A 17,715-nucleotide genomic window follows, 5' to 3' on the forward strand; every position below is an offset into this window, starting at 1 on the left:
TTAATATTTTCATGACTACACTACAAGAACCACACCCACACTCTGCTTTCACAAAAAAAAAGAAGCACAACGTTTCAAATAGTTTATATAAAAAGGATTTATTGAAGTGAATGGGAGAGAAAATGAGAAACAAAATTTGGATGATGACACTGGATTTATCAGAGTGAAACTTTTCCGAGGTAGGCCAATTCCACTGTTGCAATTTATGAGAGCAAAGCCCAATTCATCGACTGTTCCAATTTTTTTTTTTACACGTTGAAATAACATTTAAATGCGTATGCACTGCAGTTGTAACTTCCAATTAACACCAATTACTTCTCTACACTAACACCACCAGCTCAAAATATGGTCACCTTCATGTGCCCCCGAAAAATAAAAAGAGGATAAAAACAAAAACATGGGGAAAAAACGAACAAAAAAACAAAAACAATAAGTTCTGATGGCAAACATTGTCTTCTCATGGAAAGATTATGCATATAAAGTTCAAATCCAAGAAATTTCACACTGCGCATTTTAGATAAAGCAGCATACATATTTAATATTTTATTACAATTCATAGTTTCACCTCAGTTGTCTGTTCAATGTCTGCCGTCATCAAAGAGAATACAAAAAAATAGATTTGGTCATTATTTACAAGAACACGTAATTTCCGAACTATCAAAGCTGAGGGTTTCAGGAGGAGGAGCGGCTTTGACAAAGGCAGACATGTTGGTGCCATAATTTGTTGCATTTTTTTTTTGTTTTGTTTTTTTCCTTTTAAAAAAAGCCCTGCCAGGGTCACACTGTGCACGTTCAGACAAAAAGGTTCACACCAGGACAGCAGAGAGTATTGGCTTACCGGTGACACTACAAATACATAACTTACATCATAAGAGAAAAAATAAAAATAAAAGTATGATGCAAAACAATACATTTAAGACAAGGAAATGACAGCCATACATGAAATCCAGTAGTTGACTTTAAAATGTATAAGACATGCACTCTATTTTTTTATTTTTTATTATTTTTGTTTTTGAAGGGGAAGCCTCTTAAAATGCATAAGTTACCTGAAACTTGTCTTACATAAACAGTGAGAAAACAAAGCGATTTTCTTTTCAAAAAAAGTTTTTTTTTTAATGATCTCTGCTATTGTTTACTTTTACAAAACAGGTGTCCACAAAGCAGGTAAAAGTGGACCGTAGAGACTGGAACATGGGATTATTAGAGGTGCGGGAAACCGTCCCGTCGACCTGACTGGCCAATAATCAAAAAAAAATTAAACAAAAGAAACACTCCTACTGCAATATGAAACTGGGAGGAGGAGGGGGCAGGGAGGTATTTGGGTTTGTAGGGAAGTGACCAGGAGAAACAAGTTTTAAAACAGTTCACAACTGGGCTTACGCGGGACTCTCAGTCGTCTTCGTCTTCCTCCCCTTCTTCATCCAGGTTCCGTTTTCTCTTTTGACCTCGCTCTTCTTCTGGAAAATAAGAGCGAAATTAAGCTTCCTACTGAAAATCGGGTGAATTTCCCTTCAAATTTGGTGCATTTTTTATTATTTTCTGAATACAGTTCAGTAAAAATAAAGCAGGTTTAGCCCAACAAGTCAACGGCAGCTCCCCCTCATGTCATTTTGCACTCTTTACTGGACAAGATAAAACTTTAGTGACATGGAAGTAGGGCTGTATAAATAAATCAATTCGCCGATATACATCGATATTTTCCACCCTCGGAAAGTATCGATTTTTCATCCGCGAGTATTAATCCATAGGGGTCCATAGCCTTATAGCTCTTTTTAACGTCTAGTTTGTTACGGCGTAGCAGCAAGGCTCCGCCTCCCTCAGTCTCACTTTCAACTTGAGCTTAAAGTGCACATTATAAACTACACACCAGTTTTTAAATTGTGTCAATAGGCCAAGTATAACCGAAGTTATGCTAAAATTAGTAAACCATATTTTTCCGAATGTCAGAGAAATATCAAAAGCGCCGCCATTCCCCGGCTTTTCTGATTATGTGAGGGAATGAGCTTCCAAACGTACAAAACGAAACGAAACATTAGATTCCTGTGTTTTTGGAAATGTAAAATCTTCAATAAATAACGATATTTTGTTGCTGTGAAACGAAGTAAAGTTGCGCAAGTAGCCGTGAAAGAGAAGCGGAACCGAGAAGCGGAAAGGAGTAGCGGCGCGAACGGAGCAGCTGCAAAAGTGGTGAGATCGCGAAATTAATGCAAATTTCGACTGGTAGCATTCACTACGTAATTAGTTTTTAGCTTAGTGGTTTCTGTTCTGTATATAAAGGATTATCTGAAGAATGAACATGGGTTGATTTTTCCCCATAGTCCGAAAGACTGCATTTGTGGCTGCATTTTTACTCCAAAATGCAGCCACAGTGTCCAAAAGAAAAAACATAAGTGCAATCAATCATTTGCATATTGAGAGTCTACATAGGCTGATAATCTCCCCACTCTGCTCCTGCATTACCGTTTAAATTTTTGAGTTTTATGTCAAATCCACATGAATTAAATGACAGAAACTAATTCTCTCACTGCATCTTTGATACATTTTGTCCAGCTGCAGACTGTTAGACTGTCCAATCAGAGTCAGGTATTGTGTAGTTGGTGCTTTTAATCAGTTTTCAGTTAACTAAATTCAAGTCTATGGAACACAAAATGTCACTAAAATCACTCTGTCCTTCTAAAATCTTTCAGAAAATCGTAAAAATGCACTGAATCATATCGAATTGTATTGCTCAACAAATATCGTGATACATATCGTATCGTGACCAGAATATCAAAATTATTGTATCACTACACCCCTACATGGAAGTAGGTCTTTGATGGGATTATCTTTTAAATTTGTATTTTTTTAGTGGTTCTATCTTTGGTCCAGTTACACTAGCAAAAACAAGGATGCCAAGATTCAGTTTAGCCCCAAATCGCCACTTCTACTGATGTTCTGGTCGTGACCCGGTGATTTAACTTTAGTCAGTCAGTTTTTTCAAATCAATTAGTTGGAAAAAACTGGGGGGAAAAGGCATAAACTACTGCGTGTTAAAGTAGAAACATCTTCACAACTCTGTCCTTTTTTAGTTTGCACAACCAAACCAGTGAAGAAATGTTTCGCTAATTGCAGTGAAACACATAAACAGGATAATCAAGAGTAAAAGTGGGGATAAGTTTAGGTGTATCGACGATCTCCACTTGTACTTACCTTCTTCATCTTCATCATCAACCTCTCTGTCATTCAAGTCTTCCTCTTCCTCCTCCTTCATTCAAAGAAAAGGGTGAAATAAATGAGAGCGGCTCCCTCCAGCTATGCTGTGATTTGAAAAAAAAAAATACAAGTAATCGAATAAAAGTCACCCACCTCCCCACTCAGGTCCTCTTCCTCCTCTTCTTCGTTTTCCTCTTCATCATCCTCTCCCTCTTCGTCTTCCTCGTCTCCAGGTGGGGCATCTTCATCGTACTCTTCCTCATCTACATGTTGGTAAGAGCAAATGTTTAAAAGTCAAAATTGGTAACTTAAATGGTGCTAAAAAAGAAAGAAGAAGAAGAAGCAGCTATCGGCTTGAGCTGCCTTACACCTACCATCTTCATCTTCGTCTTCGTCGTCTAAGCCCTCGGCGTAGACCTCGGCATCAGAGTCGGGGGCTTCCTTGTCTTCTTTGTCGTAGCCGTCTAGGTACGTGAGCTGCGGTAAGAGCTTGAACACGTTGTCTCTGTACTCGTTCAGATTTGTTACTTCACAGTTGAACAGATCGAGGCTTTTCAGGGACCCCAATTCTTTCTGCCAGGAGAGAGCGAAACGGTTAAATGGACATGTTTTCTCCACGGACGTGTTTAAAGCGAAGCTATTTACAGGACGCACAGAGCTGGAAAGCTAAAAACCTTCCAGCAATTTTTTGGGGGGATTTAAAGGTTTTAAATTAAGAATAATGCATCTCTGCCCGTCCCACACCTGTCGCTACCTACTGCCAATGAGCCAAGTGAAAAAAGTTGAAGTTGTGGATTCAGAATAAATCCTATTTTATGGCAATTATTACTAAAATACTTTTATTTACCAAATGATAGAAGAAATTTTTTTTTTTTTTTTTTGACAGAATTCATTTCTTAAAACAGTGTTTCCCAACCCTGGTCCTCAAGGCACACTGCCCTGCATGTTTTAGGTATTTCCTTGCTTCAGTACAGCTGTTTGCAATCGATGACTGATTAACAGGCAAATTTAACATTAAAGCAGGGAAACCTCTAAAACACGTAGAACAGTGTGCCTTGAGGACCAGGGTTGGGAAACACCGACTTAAAATGCAAATATTTACATGTACTAGAATTACTGTGCTGCTCAGGACAGAGCAGGTTTGAACTTTCAACTTTCTGTGTTGCTGAAATGTGTTACACAAATTAACTGTTATGGCTTGTGCACTTCACAAAAAAAGATGAGATCCCAAGGAAAGAAATAGTAATGTCTGATTTTATGGATTGTATCTAAATACAACAGCCTATGTCCAGAATAGTGGGGAGAATAAATATGCGTTGGTATTTACTCACCAATGGCTCTATTGTGCTAAGATCTTTTATCTTGTTCCCGCTGAGATTCAGATGCGTGAGGTTCGGACATTTGTCCGCCAGAACTTCTAGTCCTCCTGAGATCCGGTTGTCGCTGAGTTCAAGCTGGTGAAACAGTTAAAACCCAATAAAACCGATACAGTCTGGAGTTTTACGCTCGTTCAAGGCTAGAAAGACCTTACCTTTTTGAGTTTCTTTAGCTTCGGCAGGTGAGCAACTGTTGTCAGACCGACATTGATTGTGCTTAGAAATTCCAGCTCCTCAAACTCATCCGTTAGACCCTCGATCTTGCCTTCGTTTGAGCGACAGTTGTCCAGCACAAGCTCTTTGACCTGCAGAACAATACATCTGGTTAGTGTTTATCATGAAACAAAGTGAATATGTGAAAAGATCATATGCGGTGGGCAGAATATTTCAAGTAATGCTACAAATGGACTAAGATTGAATTAAACAAAAAACAAAGTGCAAATGTGCTTGTCATTTTTTGTTTTATAGAACAGGTCACTTTTAAATATCAGCCACCCACCCTGGGCCTGCATAGCCCCCACCCAGCCCCTTTCATATCTAGGCAGAACATATTAAAAAGCATATTTAAATAATTGTGGACCTTATGTTTGTTGGGGCAAAATCATCTGATTTTTGGTCTTATTATTAGGGGCTTATAATTAAGGCAGTGTTTAAAAAACGTTTTATTTTGAACCGAAATGTTCAAAGTTCAGCAATTATTTTCTTGTGTACGCATTTCTTTTTTTCGTTACATAGTACACTGCACAGTACACTAAAACTCAATGATAGACTCTTCTGACACAATTCAACCTTCCTCCAAATAGAGAGCTCAGGCAGAGCTCTGTCATAAAGATGATAAAATACCGTCGCGGTCCTTGAAAGGAAAGATAAACATGGGGTGTGGCCATATTTGGGGGAGGACAGAATGGAAGTAGAGCCAGTTTTTTTTTTTTTTTTTACACTTTAGATTTTACTTTAGTTGACCGTACGATGTTAAGCGGAGAATTGCGGTCACAGGTGTGCTGTTATCTGACATTTCATTTGGACCTTGAACGTGTCTCTGCCCATCAACAACAGTCAGCGGTCAGAACATATCTCGCCGCTCTAAATATCGCGATGTCTTGGGTCTTCTTTCATTACGTAAATAATAATACATTTAGATCTATTTTTAAGACAAGCCGATCAAAAGTACGCCTGTGCTTATTTGTGAAGTTGTTGATTGAGCAGTAGAACAGCAGGAGACGTGTGTGTTTGGTTTCCGAGCGGCGTAGATGTACATTTTGAGAAAAGAAAGCAGTGGGAGCTAAGCAGGTCTACGAGTCGTGTACAGGGTCATTTGTGAGTAGGAGGGGCCGCTAAAGCCGATTAGATATCCGCCAGGCAAACGTTTCATTGTTGCTTCACCTAAAGCGTTGTCGGTCGGGACTAACGACGAGTGTAGACCGCTAATAAGATGAAGGTATGATAAACCGTTCGTCGTTCGTGTCAAAAGGACGAGTTCTCGGTGTGTTTCGAAATGCCTTTGTTTCTGAGTAAAATGGCGGCTTGTCCTAGTTCTGAAAAACTGGAGCAACAACAACAACGCGGCTGGAGCGCTTTTTCCGAGTTAGTCGACTGGTTATCCCTAAAAAGAAGAAAAAAAGTCCCCCCACGGTGGTTTACACCGACCCCGGGCGACTTTATGGTTCGTCCCTACTTGTGTTCGCCCAGACTGGCGGTTGTTGACGGTTCGTACCGAAAGCGCGTTATTTCGGCCATCTGTACGCGCTGTGGAGGCTTTGGTGGAGGCTGCACGCCGCGCAGCCTCCACCATTACAAGCTGCTTAATGTTTCAATGCACTCCATGCCGAAATAACCCATTTCACCTGGCCCGTTTCAGGCACAGTTCCTACAGGTTATGGTCTTTATGCATCGTTTGATAATTTCATGAGTTCCAGTATGCGCATCCGCAACCCGCCAAGTGCACGACTTAAAATATTTAGGTGGACGAGTTTACCGGTGAGACCCGCAGATACCCCATAAAACAGTCAGCAAATGAGAACAACGCTGGATATTGGAGAGGAAACGGGGTTCGCAGACGAAAAGTTACAAATATGGCTCCTCGTTGCTGGCCGTGTTTATAAAAACTGTGCTGCATTCTGAAAATGTTGGAGCGGCGCAGAAAGTTGGAAGCAGAGGACCTGTCGAGTGTAAACACGAAGCCAAAAGCAACAATGTGACCCCACGTCTCCATCATCTTTTAACTTGGAGGAAACTTTGTATCCCCCTCCCCACGCCAAGACATCACACGAAATATTCTCCATTAGGCAGCGTGAAAACATCGCAGGGGGAGATGCGAGGCCAACTTACGTCCGACGGAGTGCGGTTCCGCAGCTCCAGGTGAATTCTTTTCTTCATGTCCATCCTTGATCGGCGCTCGGATGATGCGATACACACTTTTAATAATTACTGCAAATGCAACTACCACCTCAGGAGCAGACTGCTGCTGTTCATTCAAACTTGATCCGCTCGGTGGGCGGCAGCACGTTTCAGGATTGTCGTCACCGCCGTCCAATGGGAAGAGCCGATTAAAGAGGGAAGGGATTTACAGACGCACAGCCCAATGAGGCCGCGCTTATACAACTGGGTGGGGTTTTGTTGTGAAGTTAGGTTGTTTGCTAACCAAAGTTTACATAGAATTAACGAGGCTGGAAATGTATATACTGTTTTTTTTTGTTCTAATAAACCTGCATATGTATCGAAGCCTGTGTTAAATTTGATGATTATGTATGAAGTTCACGAATGTTGTTTATAATTTGGAGATATTTGCTCCGATAAACGAAGCACCCTCAATGGAAAACAAAATGTCATTAAAACTGGATATTTAAATAATAAAAAAAAAAACTTGTATTCAAATGTTTAGCAAGTTAATGGCAAAAATAATTCTGAAACGATGCACAAAATGCAAAAATGTTATTTTAAAAACAACACACGAGTATTAGACATAATTTTAAGCCCACATTTGTGCATTAAAATGTTCTTATTTATTGGATTGATGTAATCCAGTTTTAAATGTGTTTTCATTAACTGTAACCGGACAATCATAATTATAATAAAGGCTTAAAAACAACGGTGTGTAATTAATTTATATCATGTTTCACTTAGTGAATTGACTTACTAAAATAAATTGACTTCAGTAAGATTTTAAATTATTGTTGGAAGGGGCGACAAAAAGTTTGCATCAGAAAAATAGATGTATTATTTAGGAAACAGCAAATGGTTATTCCTTGTAGGGGTTTAAAACAAACTTTAGGGTAAGTATTTTTAGTCAATTCTATATTCCCACATTATAGTATTAATAGATTTCCAAATTTTCATCAGAGTTGATGGTTGTAAAAGGCAGCAAAGAAAAAAAAAGCTTTTTTGAATAATTAGATAAAACTTTAAGAAGCACTTTTATCTAGATATTGAGCTTCCATGAGAATCAGTGTTGAAGTAGAAGAAGAGTTTTATATATATATATATATATTTTTTTTAAATCAGTTTATTGAGTTGGTATTAATTCTCTTCACTTCAGGTTAAAATGTAAAAATAAAGCCACGTTGGTGCTGTGCAGCATTTCTCCACGAGGGGGCAGCAGGGAACCCCGTCTGTGAGACCCGCTTCCCTCTGCTGTCAGATCACAGGGCATCACCTACTGGAAACCCTTCTTTCAACACCAAATTAGCTCTTCAAGCAAACTATTCAGGAGCATTAAAACCTCAATATCCTCAAATTTTCTCTAAACAGCTCTTTATTCTGAACTATTCCCATTTACCTTTTATCTGACACCCAGAATGCACATTAATCCTGTCTTTAGTGATGGGTTCTGATCCTTCAAAGTTTTTTTTTGTTTTTTTGCAGTATATACATTATAACCAAACCAACTTTATTTATAAAGCACTTTAAAACAACCACAGCTGATACAAAGTGCTGTACATTAAAACACAACATAATTAAAAAAAATAAAAACTTACAATTTAAAACCAGATCCCACTGGTATTAAAAGCCAAGTAAAATAGATGAGTTTTAAGACGAACTTTAAAAGTGCTGATTTACTGATTGTTGTACTATTTTTGACATGCTGCAATGTATTTATGGACTGGGAGAAACCATCATTAAGACTTAGACTTCATTTGTAACTGAACTGCAATTATTTTGGGCACAGCATAACTTCCCATTCAAGGTTTTGGCCTGGATGTTTGAAAAAAGATGAGCCCTGGAATGAAGAGGCAGAGTCATAGCTGTCACTGTCGCCCTCCATGTCTGTATGTGATCAATCTGACACTGTAGCTTTTCATTGTAAATTATAATATTGTGACCAACGTGTCAGTTTCTCCACACTAACTCCCTGCTCCTCTTCTCTGTTGCTCATGAAGTACCAGAGCAGCACACATCCATTCTTTGAAAAATGCTTAACGAGCATTCAACAGCGTAAAAGTAAAGTAAAACACATATTGTAACACTTAACCATTAGCTGTGTAGTGTTGGGTATAACAGATAAGATGTAATTCATCATTTTCACGAGAATAAAATGGCTTGTCCTTGTAGGTTTCGCAGGGTCTGATGTCCAGCAGACACTGGGTGACAGGTGGGGTACATCCTGGACAGGTGGCCAGGGCAACACAGTCACACCTGAGGACAATTTGGAGAAACCAAACATGCAAACTAAATAGCCTACAAAAAAAAAAATCTCCAAGGAGAAGATTCTTGGACATTCTTCCTTCCAGGCAACAATGCTTAAAGCTGCTTCAACACGCAGCCCCTTCATGGATTGCTGTCAGAAGGAGAAACTAAAAATATACATTACAGTTGCAGCGCTACAACACAGAACATCATCAAGAAGTCTCAGGCATATGTCTAATTACACAGTGTAAAATAAGACATTTATCCACATGTTTTGTTACGGCTTACTGCTAATATACACCAAAATGGTATTCAGTAAATACATTTCAGTCTAATGGAAAGTATATTCATACACAGAAAAGTAAATGCTTGCTTCTTTTGCTCGCGTTACTACATCAGTGCAGTGTACCATGGCAACCGTCAATGTGTGGTGCTGCTGAAGAGAGCCGAAGGAAGTCCAAAGAAGAAGGCAAATGCTGCCATTAGTCTTCCTAAATGTTTGTCTTTCGAAAAGCTATACTATTGTTGTATTGGTCAAGTTTTTGTTTGGTCATTAGTTAGCGCTATATTGACACATTTTTTAATGACATTTCAAATATATTCGACATAATCTTTAGCTAGATGCAAAGTAAATCAATTAATGTGCAGTCTTGACCCTTTTGCAATCGAATAACTTCAAGATAATATTAAATTAAGATGTCATTGATGAACGTGTCTGGTACGGATTGTTTGGAATATTGTTTTACTAATCGCAGAAAGGTCAAATTCTACGGTAAATTGAAGGTTTTCTGTAGTTTTTAGATTAGCTCCATTTAATTACATAGGAAGAATGCAAACAAAATAAATAAAAAACAACTGGATTAAAAAGCTATTCAGTAGTAAAATCAAACTAATTTAGAGTTAACTATGCATTTTTCAGCATGTCTGTTCACACAAAATTCATCCTCGCCTGTAAACACCAGGCGTCTAGGTAAAGTGTAGAACTGCTAATAGTTACATGAATATTCACAGCTATCATTTTATGTTCACCTATTCAGACTGTTTCTCTGTACGTCTTCACAAGCAACAAGTATCTCTTTGTCATTTCACTTATATCAAGTGTATATATACAATGAAGAAAGATGGATAACTCCTCACAGAGAATTTGAATGGATATTTATCTGGTTAGGTTAGAAGAAACAACACTTCAAAGTGTTGCTTGGTCTTGCAAATTGAGACGTATTCAGCCAACTACATGACATTTGGAAATGTTCTGTAAAACTCCAACTTCAATAAAAAAAAATTCAGTTCATCACAAAATGATTAAATTGGAAAAAGTTACCAAGATGTTCAACCTTTACCAGATTATTTAAGCTTCCTCATGGGGCTCTTTAATTCAGCCCAGAAAGCCTTAATATAATTAGTCGCATCTGTGCTACCACAGAACTGGTTTCGTCGCCAGAAGCAGTCAAATAAATAGAAACACCTGCGCACCAGCGTGTATACTTTCTATTAAATCTAACTGTAAAACCGGCAGAAAAGTTTACAAGATAACATTGGAATTGTAGGCAACAATAAACATATTTTTACTCAGTAGTGACATGATGAAAAGTGAAAATAAACTCACGAGATGCAGCTCCCTGCATATCATGCTTGTAATACAACCAACTCGCCACAAGAGGGCGACATTTACCAAAAGGTGAAGTTAGAAAAACAATATTCTCAAGTTAATTCCTTAATCGTACCAGCAGGAGATGTTAACAACAAACTCCATTAGGCAGATATATTATTAATTTTATCCTGTTTGCCTTCTAAGAGTAGTTCAACAAGCTTTCTTCTCAACGCGTCTGAGCATTAAATATATTTCTCTGCTTTTTCTTTCCACCTTCTTCATATCTTCCAGTTTAAGAGCACCCACACAGCAGATGTTGCATTCAATACCACAATGCAGCCTAGTCGTAATAAAATCTTCCCCCACCAGCTGCCTGCAGATTTGACAAAAATTGTGAGCAGAGCACGTTAAAGTCGTAAAGTTTTCTTCTTCTGCAGCTAAAAAAAAATCGAGACTTTGCCTTTGGGCACAAAGTTCAGGCAGGTGCGTTTGATGATGTGGGCAGCGTAAGCAGCTGCTGGCCTGCTAAGACTTCATTTAATTTACAGAGTGAGGCAGCATTTTTGCTGCTGTCTTTCAATGGTTTGGTGGTTTCCACTTACATACAGCAAGTCAAATCTTATTTGTTGTATTTCCAGAGCATTATGACACATTTGACGTGGAATAGCTCTTAAACTCAAGAGAGGAATCACTTTTTTTTTGGAAAATCACTATAGAATTATTTTTAAAATTATTTTGCTACAAGCAACAAGTAGATGGATGGATCTTCAGGACTGAAAATAAGTGGAAAAAAAAAAAATCAAAAGTCCAAAATTGTTTGACAACTTTAAGGAACTCCATAGAACTACTGATCTGTGAACCATTTGTAAAGGTTACATTAAAGTCAGGCCCCTCAGAAATATCACTGGGAATTATATTTCCCAGTTAAAGTTTTTGAATTGAAAGCTTTGCACTCTGCAAAGGTGCCTAGTCAGCATGTTTTTTTTGGGTTTCCTTCACTTCCGCTTTGTTAAATGTATCTTCTTAAAGTTCCTAACATACTCTCCACCTCCCCCCATTCTTAAATATATATACCAGCTAAACTCTGCATCTAATATTCCTCCTTCTCTGTGTGGGTTCTGTTCTCCTTGATGATCCTTTAGACCTCTAGATCTGAAGAGGATAATCAGGATTAGCTGTTAGGCGACTGAAGTTAAAAAAAAAAAAAAATCTTGTTTTGATACCAACCAGACTGATGTCTGCAAGTCCTCCATCTGGTCAGGTCTGCAAAACAACCCTATTGATGTCACTGATGTGTTTTCATTTGATAGTTCTCCTCATTTTAAGAGGCCTGGAGCGGAGTGCGGGAGCTCTCGTCGTGTTTTGGGAACGTCTCGGGTCAGATCTGCGTCTTGTACCTGCTGCAAAATTAAACCGCTCCACGACGCCTGTGAGAACAACGAAAGCAAGAGCAAAGCGCGCGCTCGGGTCCGGCGCTGTCGGTAGGCATCCATTATTGATGTTAATTGATGCCGGCAGTTTGGAGACAGTACCTTGTAATGCAACACCCATCGAGAACAGGAGGATGATAAACACGCCGCTCGCGTCCAGCGTGCATGCTAAAGAGGCTGCTGGTGAGACTCGTCCTTGTGACATAGACCTTCACCGGAGAGGGTGATTGAGACTCTTTGACGGAAATTTATGTCACTGCCGCCTATGTAGATATACATGCGTTTACATCTGTCTGAACTTGGGAGTGCTTTATATTTGTTGTTAAAAGAAAAGATGGGGAGAATTCAAACACCTCTGTAGTTTCCCCCCACCACCACCACATTCTATCACATGGTAAAGGGGGTGAATGAGATGCACAGGAGAGAGAGAGAAAAGAAGAAGGTCACATGCATCTTGATGATGGCATTGCACTCAACATCGTGCCGCAATTAAATTTTAATGAGGCCTCTCCATTCTGCACCAGCCGAAGCAGTCAGATGTTGCCGTGCACGCTCCCCGCTCTTCATCCGCTTCCTCCTCTGCTCACAGCTTTCTACAAAGCTTTCTTTCCTCCCTCTGATGTGCATTTTTAAAACAAACTGCATGGAAAATGGAATCCTTCTGCCACCTTACGGGCTCTTTAAAACATAACCCAAGCCCAGGAAGGCCCTTCGGAGAAGATGCTCGGGTTTTCTTCTGCTTTTGGATCAGAGGACCTTAAACTGCATAATCTGGAAATGTACTTCCATTTTTATCTGCGTTAATTGAGCAAACTGCTCCTTTATCGTTCGTTTTATGTTCTAATGTTGCCCTTTGTGATCTCATGCTAATCTCATTAAGCCAGATGGAAGCTTTCTTTAATGTGCTTATAAAGTGCATAAATTGTGATTTTATTGGATGTAGGAACACTTTTGGCAACCATAGAGACAAATATATTTCTCTGTGTGACCTTATAGGGAAACGGTGGGATTTTAGAAGCGAGTCTCTTATATCTGATTAAAAAAAAGACTCCTTTATGTTGTTATAGACATTTTAAAATGATAAGATCAAAGTACAATACTTCGAACAATTGCATAATAGTTGTTTAAAGATTCATAAAATAGTGTTACCATGAACTACTAAAACATTTTTGGAAATATTCTTCATTCTTCCTGAGCTTAAATAAATCAGCAGGTGTAACGCTTACAGCCTTTTCTGTAGAAAATGCAGAAATCCTTTTGACTTTTTTTTTTTCCTTTTAGCCATTTTTTTTTTTTTGATGAGCCAACACAACATACTTGTTGTATTGTGTTTCAGTCATTCCCGTGTTTGATTTGCTGCTTTGTTCAGACAAATACGTCCAAACATCCATTCTGCTTTCCAGAAGAAAGTCATATTTGATTCAGGACCGCTTTGGTGATGGGAGGATTTCTTGGTTGACTCAGTGGCCACAAGGTGCCCACATCTTCTAGCTGCAAAATCAGGCCTAATCCTTGGCTCTCCATGTTCTGGTTTTAATCAAACGTGGCAGTTTGAACCTGGGTCAGACATTTCTACTTTGTCCAGAGGATGTTGGAATAGACTTGCCAAGTGAGGAGATTTTCCTAAATATAATTCCAGACATTTTATTGGTGTACCGTTTTAAGTTTTAACACTCAAGGTGCTAACTGTGGTATGTAAGCAGATGTAAGTGAAATCTCTCTGAGCATTGTCCTGTCATCACCAAGATTCACCGGAGTATACATTTTGGTTTTCTTTCGCGTGTGTTTTTTGATCATTTTGGGGTTTATTATTGCCATTTGGATCTTGCCATATTGAATTCATTTCTCTGTGTTCATTATTGTCTTTCCATTTGAGTTCATTTCTGTGCTCAGTTTCTCAGTTCTCGTGTTTTCCCCTCTGTGTGTTATCTGTGTTTATTAGTCGTCTTCTCGCTCTGGATCTGATGTCATTCTCCTTTGCTTCAGTATTTAAGCTTCCTATTCTCTTTGTGCCATTGCTGTAAATTGTCTATCATCAAAAAACGTTGCACTTTGCCTTTCTGCTTCTGATCTACGTGCCTTTATGTTCAACAAAATACGAGCCACGGCGTGCACAACCTGTCCACTCCTGAGACAATTACATGAAATTATATACATATTTTTGTGCATGTTTGTTTCTTTCACCAGTCAAATGGTCTTATTCTGCAAATGATGAATTTAATTTGTTTTAGAAAGCACTCTCTCTTTTATTCTGTTGATAGGCAGCAGTAATTACTCCTCTAATTGCTTTGCTCAGCTGATATCACTCTGACGTTGTGCTAAAACACACCTGACGCGTCTTTGAATGTAATTCTCAATGTTTTATTTGCTTACTGCCAAGTTATCAGGATTGTGCTCTGATTTTTGCTCTCACTTTGTCAGTAGGAGCAGGTGACGCTCACATATCACAGTCATAGCATCAAAGCAATCGCTAAAAGGACTTACAAACACACATCTCACTCAACAAGCTTTTACTTTTCGTTCTCTCTGTTGGTCTTTTGTTTCACAAGGGAACCAATTAATTATTTCAAACAGAAGCTTCATGCTTTTGGTCTTAAAAGTGATGTTTTTAATTGGGTCCGATTTTCTGTTAGAACAAAAGGGAAGAGCTGTAAAAACACATGTAAGTTGGTTATAAGAGCTTTTTGCCACTTCTCTTTTTTTTTTTGGGGGGGTGGGGGGGCTTTTTAAAAAACCTGACCAAATTTAAATTTTTTCCTTTACGCCACCATAAGTGGCTTCAGCTTCATAAATTGGCTCCAAGCTGTACTGATTATTCTCTGCGTTTCTCTTCCAAATGATTTTTTTCCTTCCTAGTTTAACAAGGTTTTATCTTCGAAAATGAACGTTGATAAAAGTGGGATAGCTCGAGGCCCTCACACCTCTTCGCAGTCAAGAGTCTGCTTTGCAAACAGAACATTTCTACATCAGCTGAGTAAATCAAAAACCTCACCGGTTCTGAAGCGTCTCTCCTTCGTTTGCTCAGTACCTGCATGGGTTCTTCCCCCCCCCCCCCCCGCCCCACCCCAGTTGCTCAGTGTTTACAATGCGCCTGTGGGGTGAGCAGTCGCAAGGCGCTCATTACCAAAACACTGCAATCTGTTTCTTCCCGGCAACAAAAAGATGAGTTTCCCACAGAGAGCCTGTGTGCCTTCTTTGTAAATGAATCTGAAAACTTTCTTTGTTAAAGCGCTGCATCATTCAGAATACGAGGAAAACAAGAAACACAATGGATATCATAGCCTGATGTTTGTTGCTGACGTTTGCTATGTGCGATATGGCTTTCTGCCCAGGGCGCCACGGCTCAGGAGAAAAAAAGTGTCAGCAGTTGGGCAACGTTCACACGGCAGACAAATGCGACTCAAATCCGATTTCTCTTTGTCCATGTGCGATCTATATCCGACGTTTTCATTGCAGTCTGAAGGACCAGGTTCCAATCTGTTCACCATAAAAAAAAAAATCAGATTGGTGCCACTTCCATGTGTGGTACTACTTAGGATATGTAGCTGATTGCTGTCAAATTGCTGCAGTCTGAACGGCCATTTTATCCAACTTTTACGTCTTCGATGCGACGTGTGCAAATCTGGACGTAAACAATGGCTGAAAAGTATGCAGCCTGTGTCGGTGAAGCGCATCACATCTCAATCCCACCACTCCTGATCTCCCTACACATCCAAACGGGAGACAAACGAAGGATAAAATGAGCAAGTAGTCCAGCTGCAGCTGTGAAGGCTGGTGCACCTCAAGTTGTTTCAGCCGTTAATTCACACAGGGCTGTCGAGGCATTTACAAGTTGGTTTATTTATCCAAAGGAGGAAAAGGAGCAGAGATTCACATATTTTAAAAACTATTTTCCTTTAGCACATTCTCAGAATTGGTTTTGTTCAGCTACTGCCACGCTTCGAATGGAAGTATTATTGTAACTTTAACACACGGACGCCCACACTTGATCTCGGCTGAAACATTCAGACTGACCCATTTATCTGACTCAAGAGACATCGGTATATCTTTGTTCTTAGTGTTTTTGTTAACTTGCCAAATGTGTTTTTTTTTATGACGTAATGAACAGGATCGAATCAGTAGAAAGAAGGTTTCGCCCTGAGCTCCATTCATGCAAAAGCTGCCACTGTCCACCTGCTATGAGCAATTACAATGTGTTTTGTGCAAGAACAATACAACCCAGTGCAGGGGACCGAAAGCTCATGAATGAAAAATGACAGCTGAAAAACAGAACAAAAAAGGTAAAATAATAAAACATAAGATTTGGGAAGCCGTTTTTTGCGCTTCCTCATCCCCGTCTCTCCTCCTTTCTAACATTTGTGGCGAATTGCATCCAAAAGTCATGAAGTACGTCTTCGTTCCATCTCAAATGGGAAGGAATTAGGGGAGAGGAGGATTCACCAAAGTGTCTTTTCTCATCTTCATTGTCTTAATGTGGGGACGAGACATTAATCCTACGTTGTAAATTGCATTCGCAATAACTGTACACGCGGTAATTGCAAGAGAAATTTAAAAATGCAGCGAGATCCTCTGAGATGGAAGGAGTTCTGCAGCATTAACGCATGTTTAATTGACATTGGTTAAAAATGACAGCTCACAAGCAAGCATGTCTCATTTCACTAAATGCCTATTAGCTCATCTCCCATCCCTTCGTGTCTGTCCTCACATCCTCTGCTTCCCTCTCTGGTGGCAAGAGCTGGTATCCTGCAGGAAGATGTCAGAAAGAGAATTAAAAGATCTGCTGTTTTGGAAAGAAGACATTGCGCGTTGCCAGTAGAAAACTGCCCTTATAAACAGAATTGAGATTAATCGGCTCATTGAATGCAGGTGTAAGCAGGAGAGCAGCTCCTGGAGGAGGCAGAAACAAATGTTCCCCAACTCATTGAAATCCCCTCAAAAGAAGCTAAAAGGCGCTGATTTGAGGTGAGCACACTTATAGCGGCGTGAAGTCACGAGCACCTGCTGTACTCAGTGTTCCCTTGCAGAAAAACTCCATCAATGTGGTGCTAAAATAGAGCCAAAATCACCTAAAAGACTTAATAATAAACATCTGAAATGCACACAGGTTACAGTGCAGACATTTAAAGATGAGGAGCAGATGTTATGTTATGTTATGTTATGTTATGTTATGTTATGTTATGTTATGTTATGTTATGTTATGTTATGTTATCATGATGGGCTATGCTGGGTTTGCACTACTGTCTAGGTCCTACATTTGAGTCCCTCTTTCTGCACAGATTTCACATGCTCTACCTGTGGTAGCAGCTTTTGTCTGCTAACATATGTTAGCAGTGGTGGGAAAACAAACAAACAAAATGTTTAGTTTTGCAGATGAGACACGTATTAGGTGACTATTAATTCCAGTCATAACCTAAACCTACATCAACATGTGTGTTACAGATTAAAATCCAGTGAAAAAATATATTGACAAATATATTAAGAGAAAAATGTTTTCTATTTTTTT

At 39.3% G+C, this 17,715-nt stretch overlaps 1 protein-coding gene across 3 annotated transcripts; it reads right to left on the minus strand.

The window, feature by feature from the left end:
• Positions 1 to 79: 79 nt before the first annotated feature.
• On the minus strand, positions 80 to 7,222 carry anp32a (acidic (leucine-rich) nuclear phosphoprotein 32 family, member A). 3 transcript variants are annotated; one of them, XM_081605049.1, is made up of 8 exons: positions 6,897 to 7,222; positions 4,724 to 4,873; positions 4,524 to 4,646; positions 3,567 to 3,765; positions 3,346 to 3,455; positions 3,190 to 3,244; positions 1,446 to 1,457; positions 80 to 565 (listed from the first exon to the last, which is right to left on the minus strand). In XM_081605049.1, the coding sequence occupies exons 1-8, from the start codon at positions 6,948 to 6,950 to the stop codon at positions 339 to 341; spliced, it is 930 nt and encodes a 309-aa protein (XP_081461175.1). In that variant the 5' UTR covers positions 6,951 to 7,222; the 3' UTR covers positions 80 to 338. The 3 variants fall into 3 exon arrangements, with proteins under 3 accessions (XP_081461175.1, XP_081461174.1, XP_081461173.1); XM_081605048.1 differs by having other exon boundaries at positions 512 to 1,454; positions 6,897 to 7,220; XM_081605047.1 differs by having other exon boundaries at positions 512 to 1,457; positions 6,897 to 7,218.
• Between the last annotated feature and the right edge of the window lie 10,493 nt (positions 7,223 to 17,715).

Source organism: Poecilia reticulata, chromosome 3 (genome assembly GCF_904066995.2).
Source record: "Poecilia reticulata chromosome 3, P_reticulata-male-v2, whole genome shotgun sequence".
In the NCBI taxonomy this organism is placed as follows: Eukaryota; Metazoa; Chordata; class Actinopteri; order Cyprinodontiformes; family Poeciliidae; genus Poecilia; species Poecilia reticulata.

Excerpts from the sequence above, each read along its gene's own strand:
- anp32a (XM_081605049.1), bottom strand. The coding sequence starts at position 6,950 with ATGGACATGAAGAAAAGAATTCACCTGGAGCTGCGGAACCGCACTCCG. Across the intron at positions 4,874-6,896 it reads GGAACCGCACTCCGTCGGAC|GTCAAAGAGCTTGTGCTGGA; the intron begins GTAAGTTGGCCT and ends ATTGTTCTGCAG. Across the intron at positions 3,456-3,566 it reads CGAAGACGAAGATGAAGATG|ATGAGGAAGAGTACGATGAA; the intron begins GTAGGTGTAAGG and ends ACCAACATGTAG.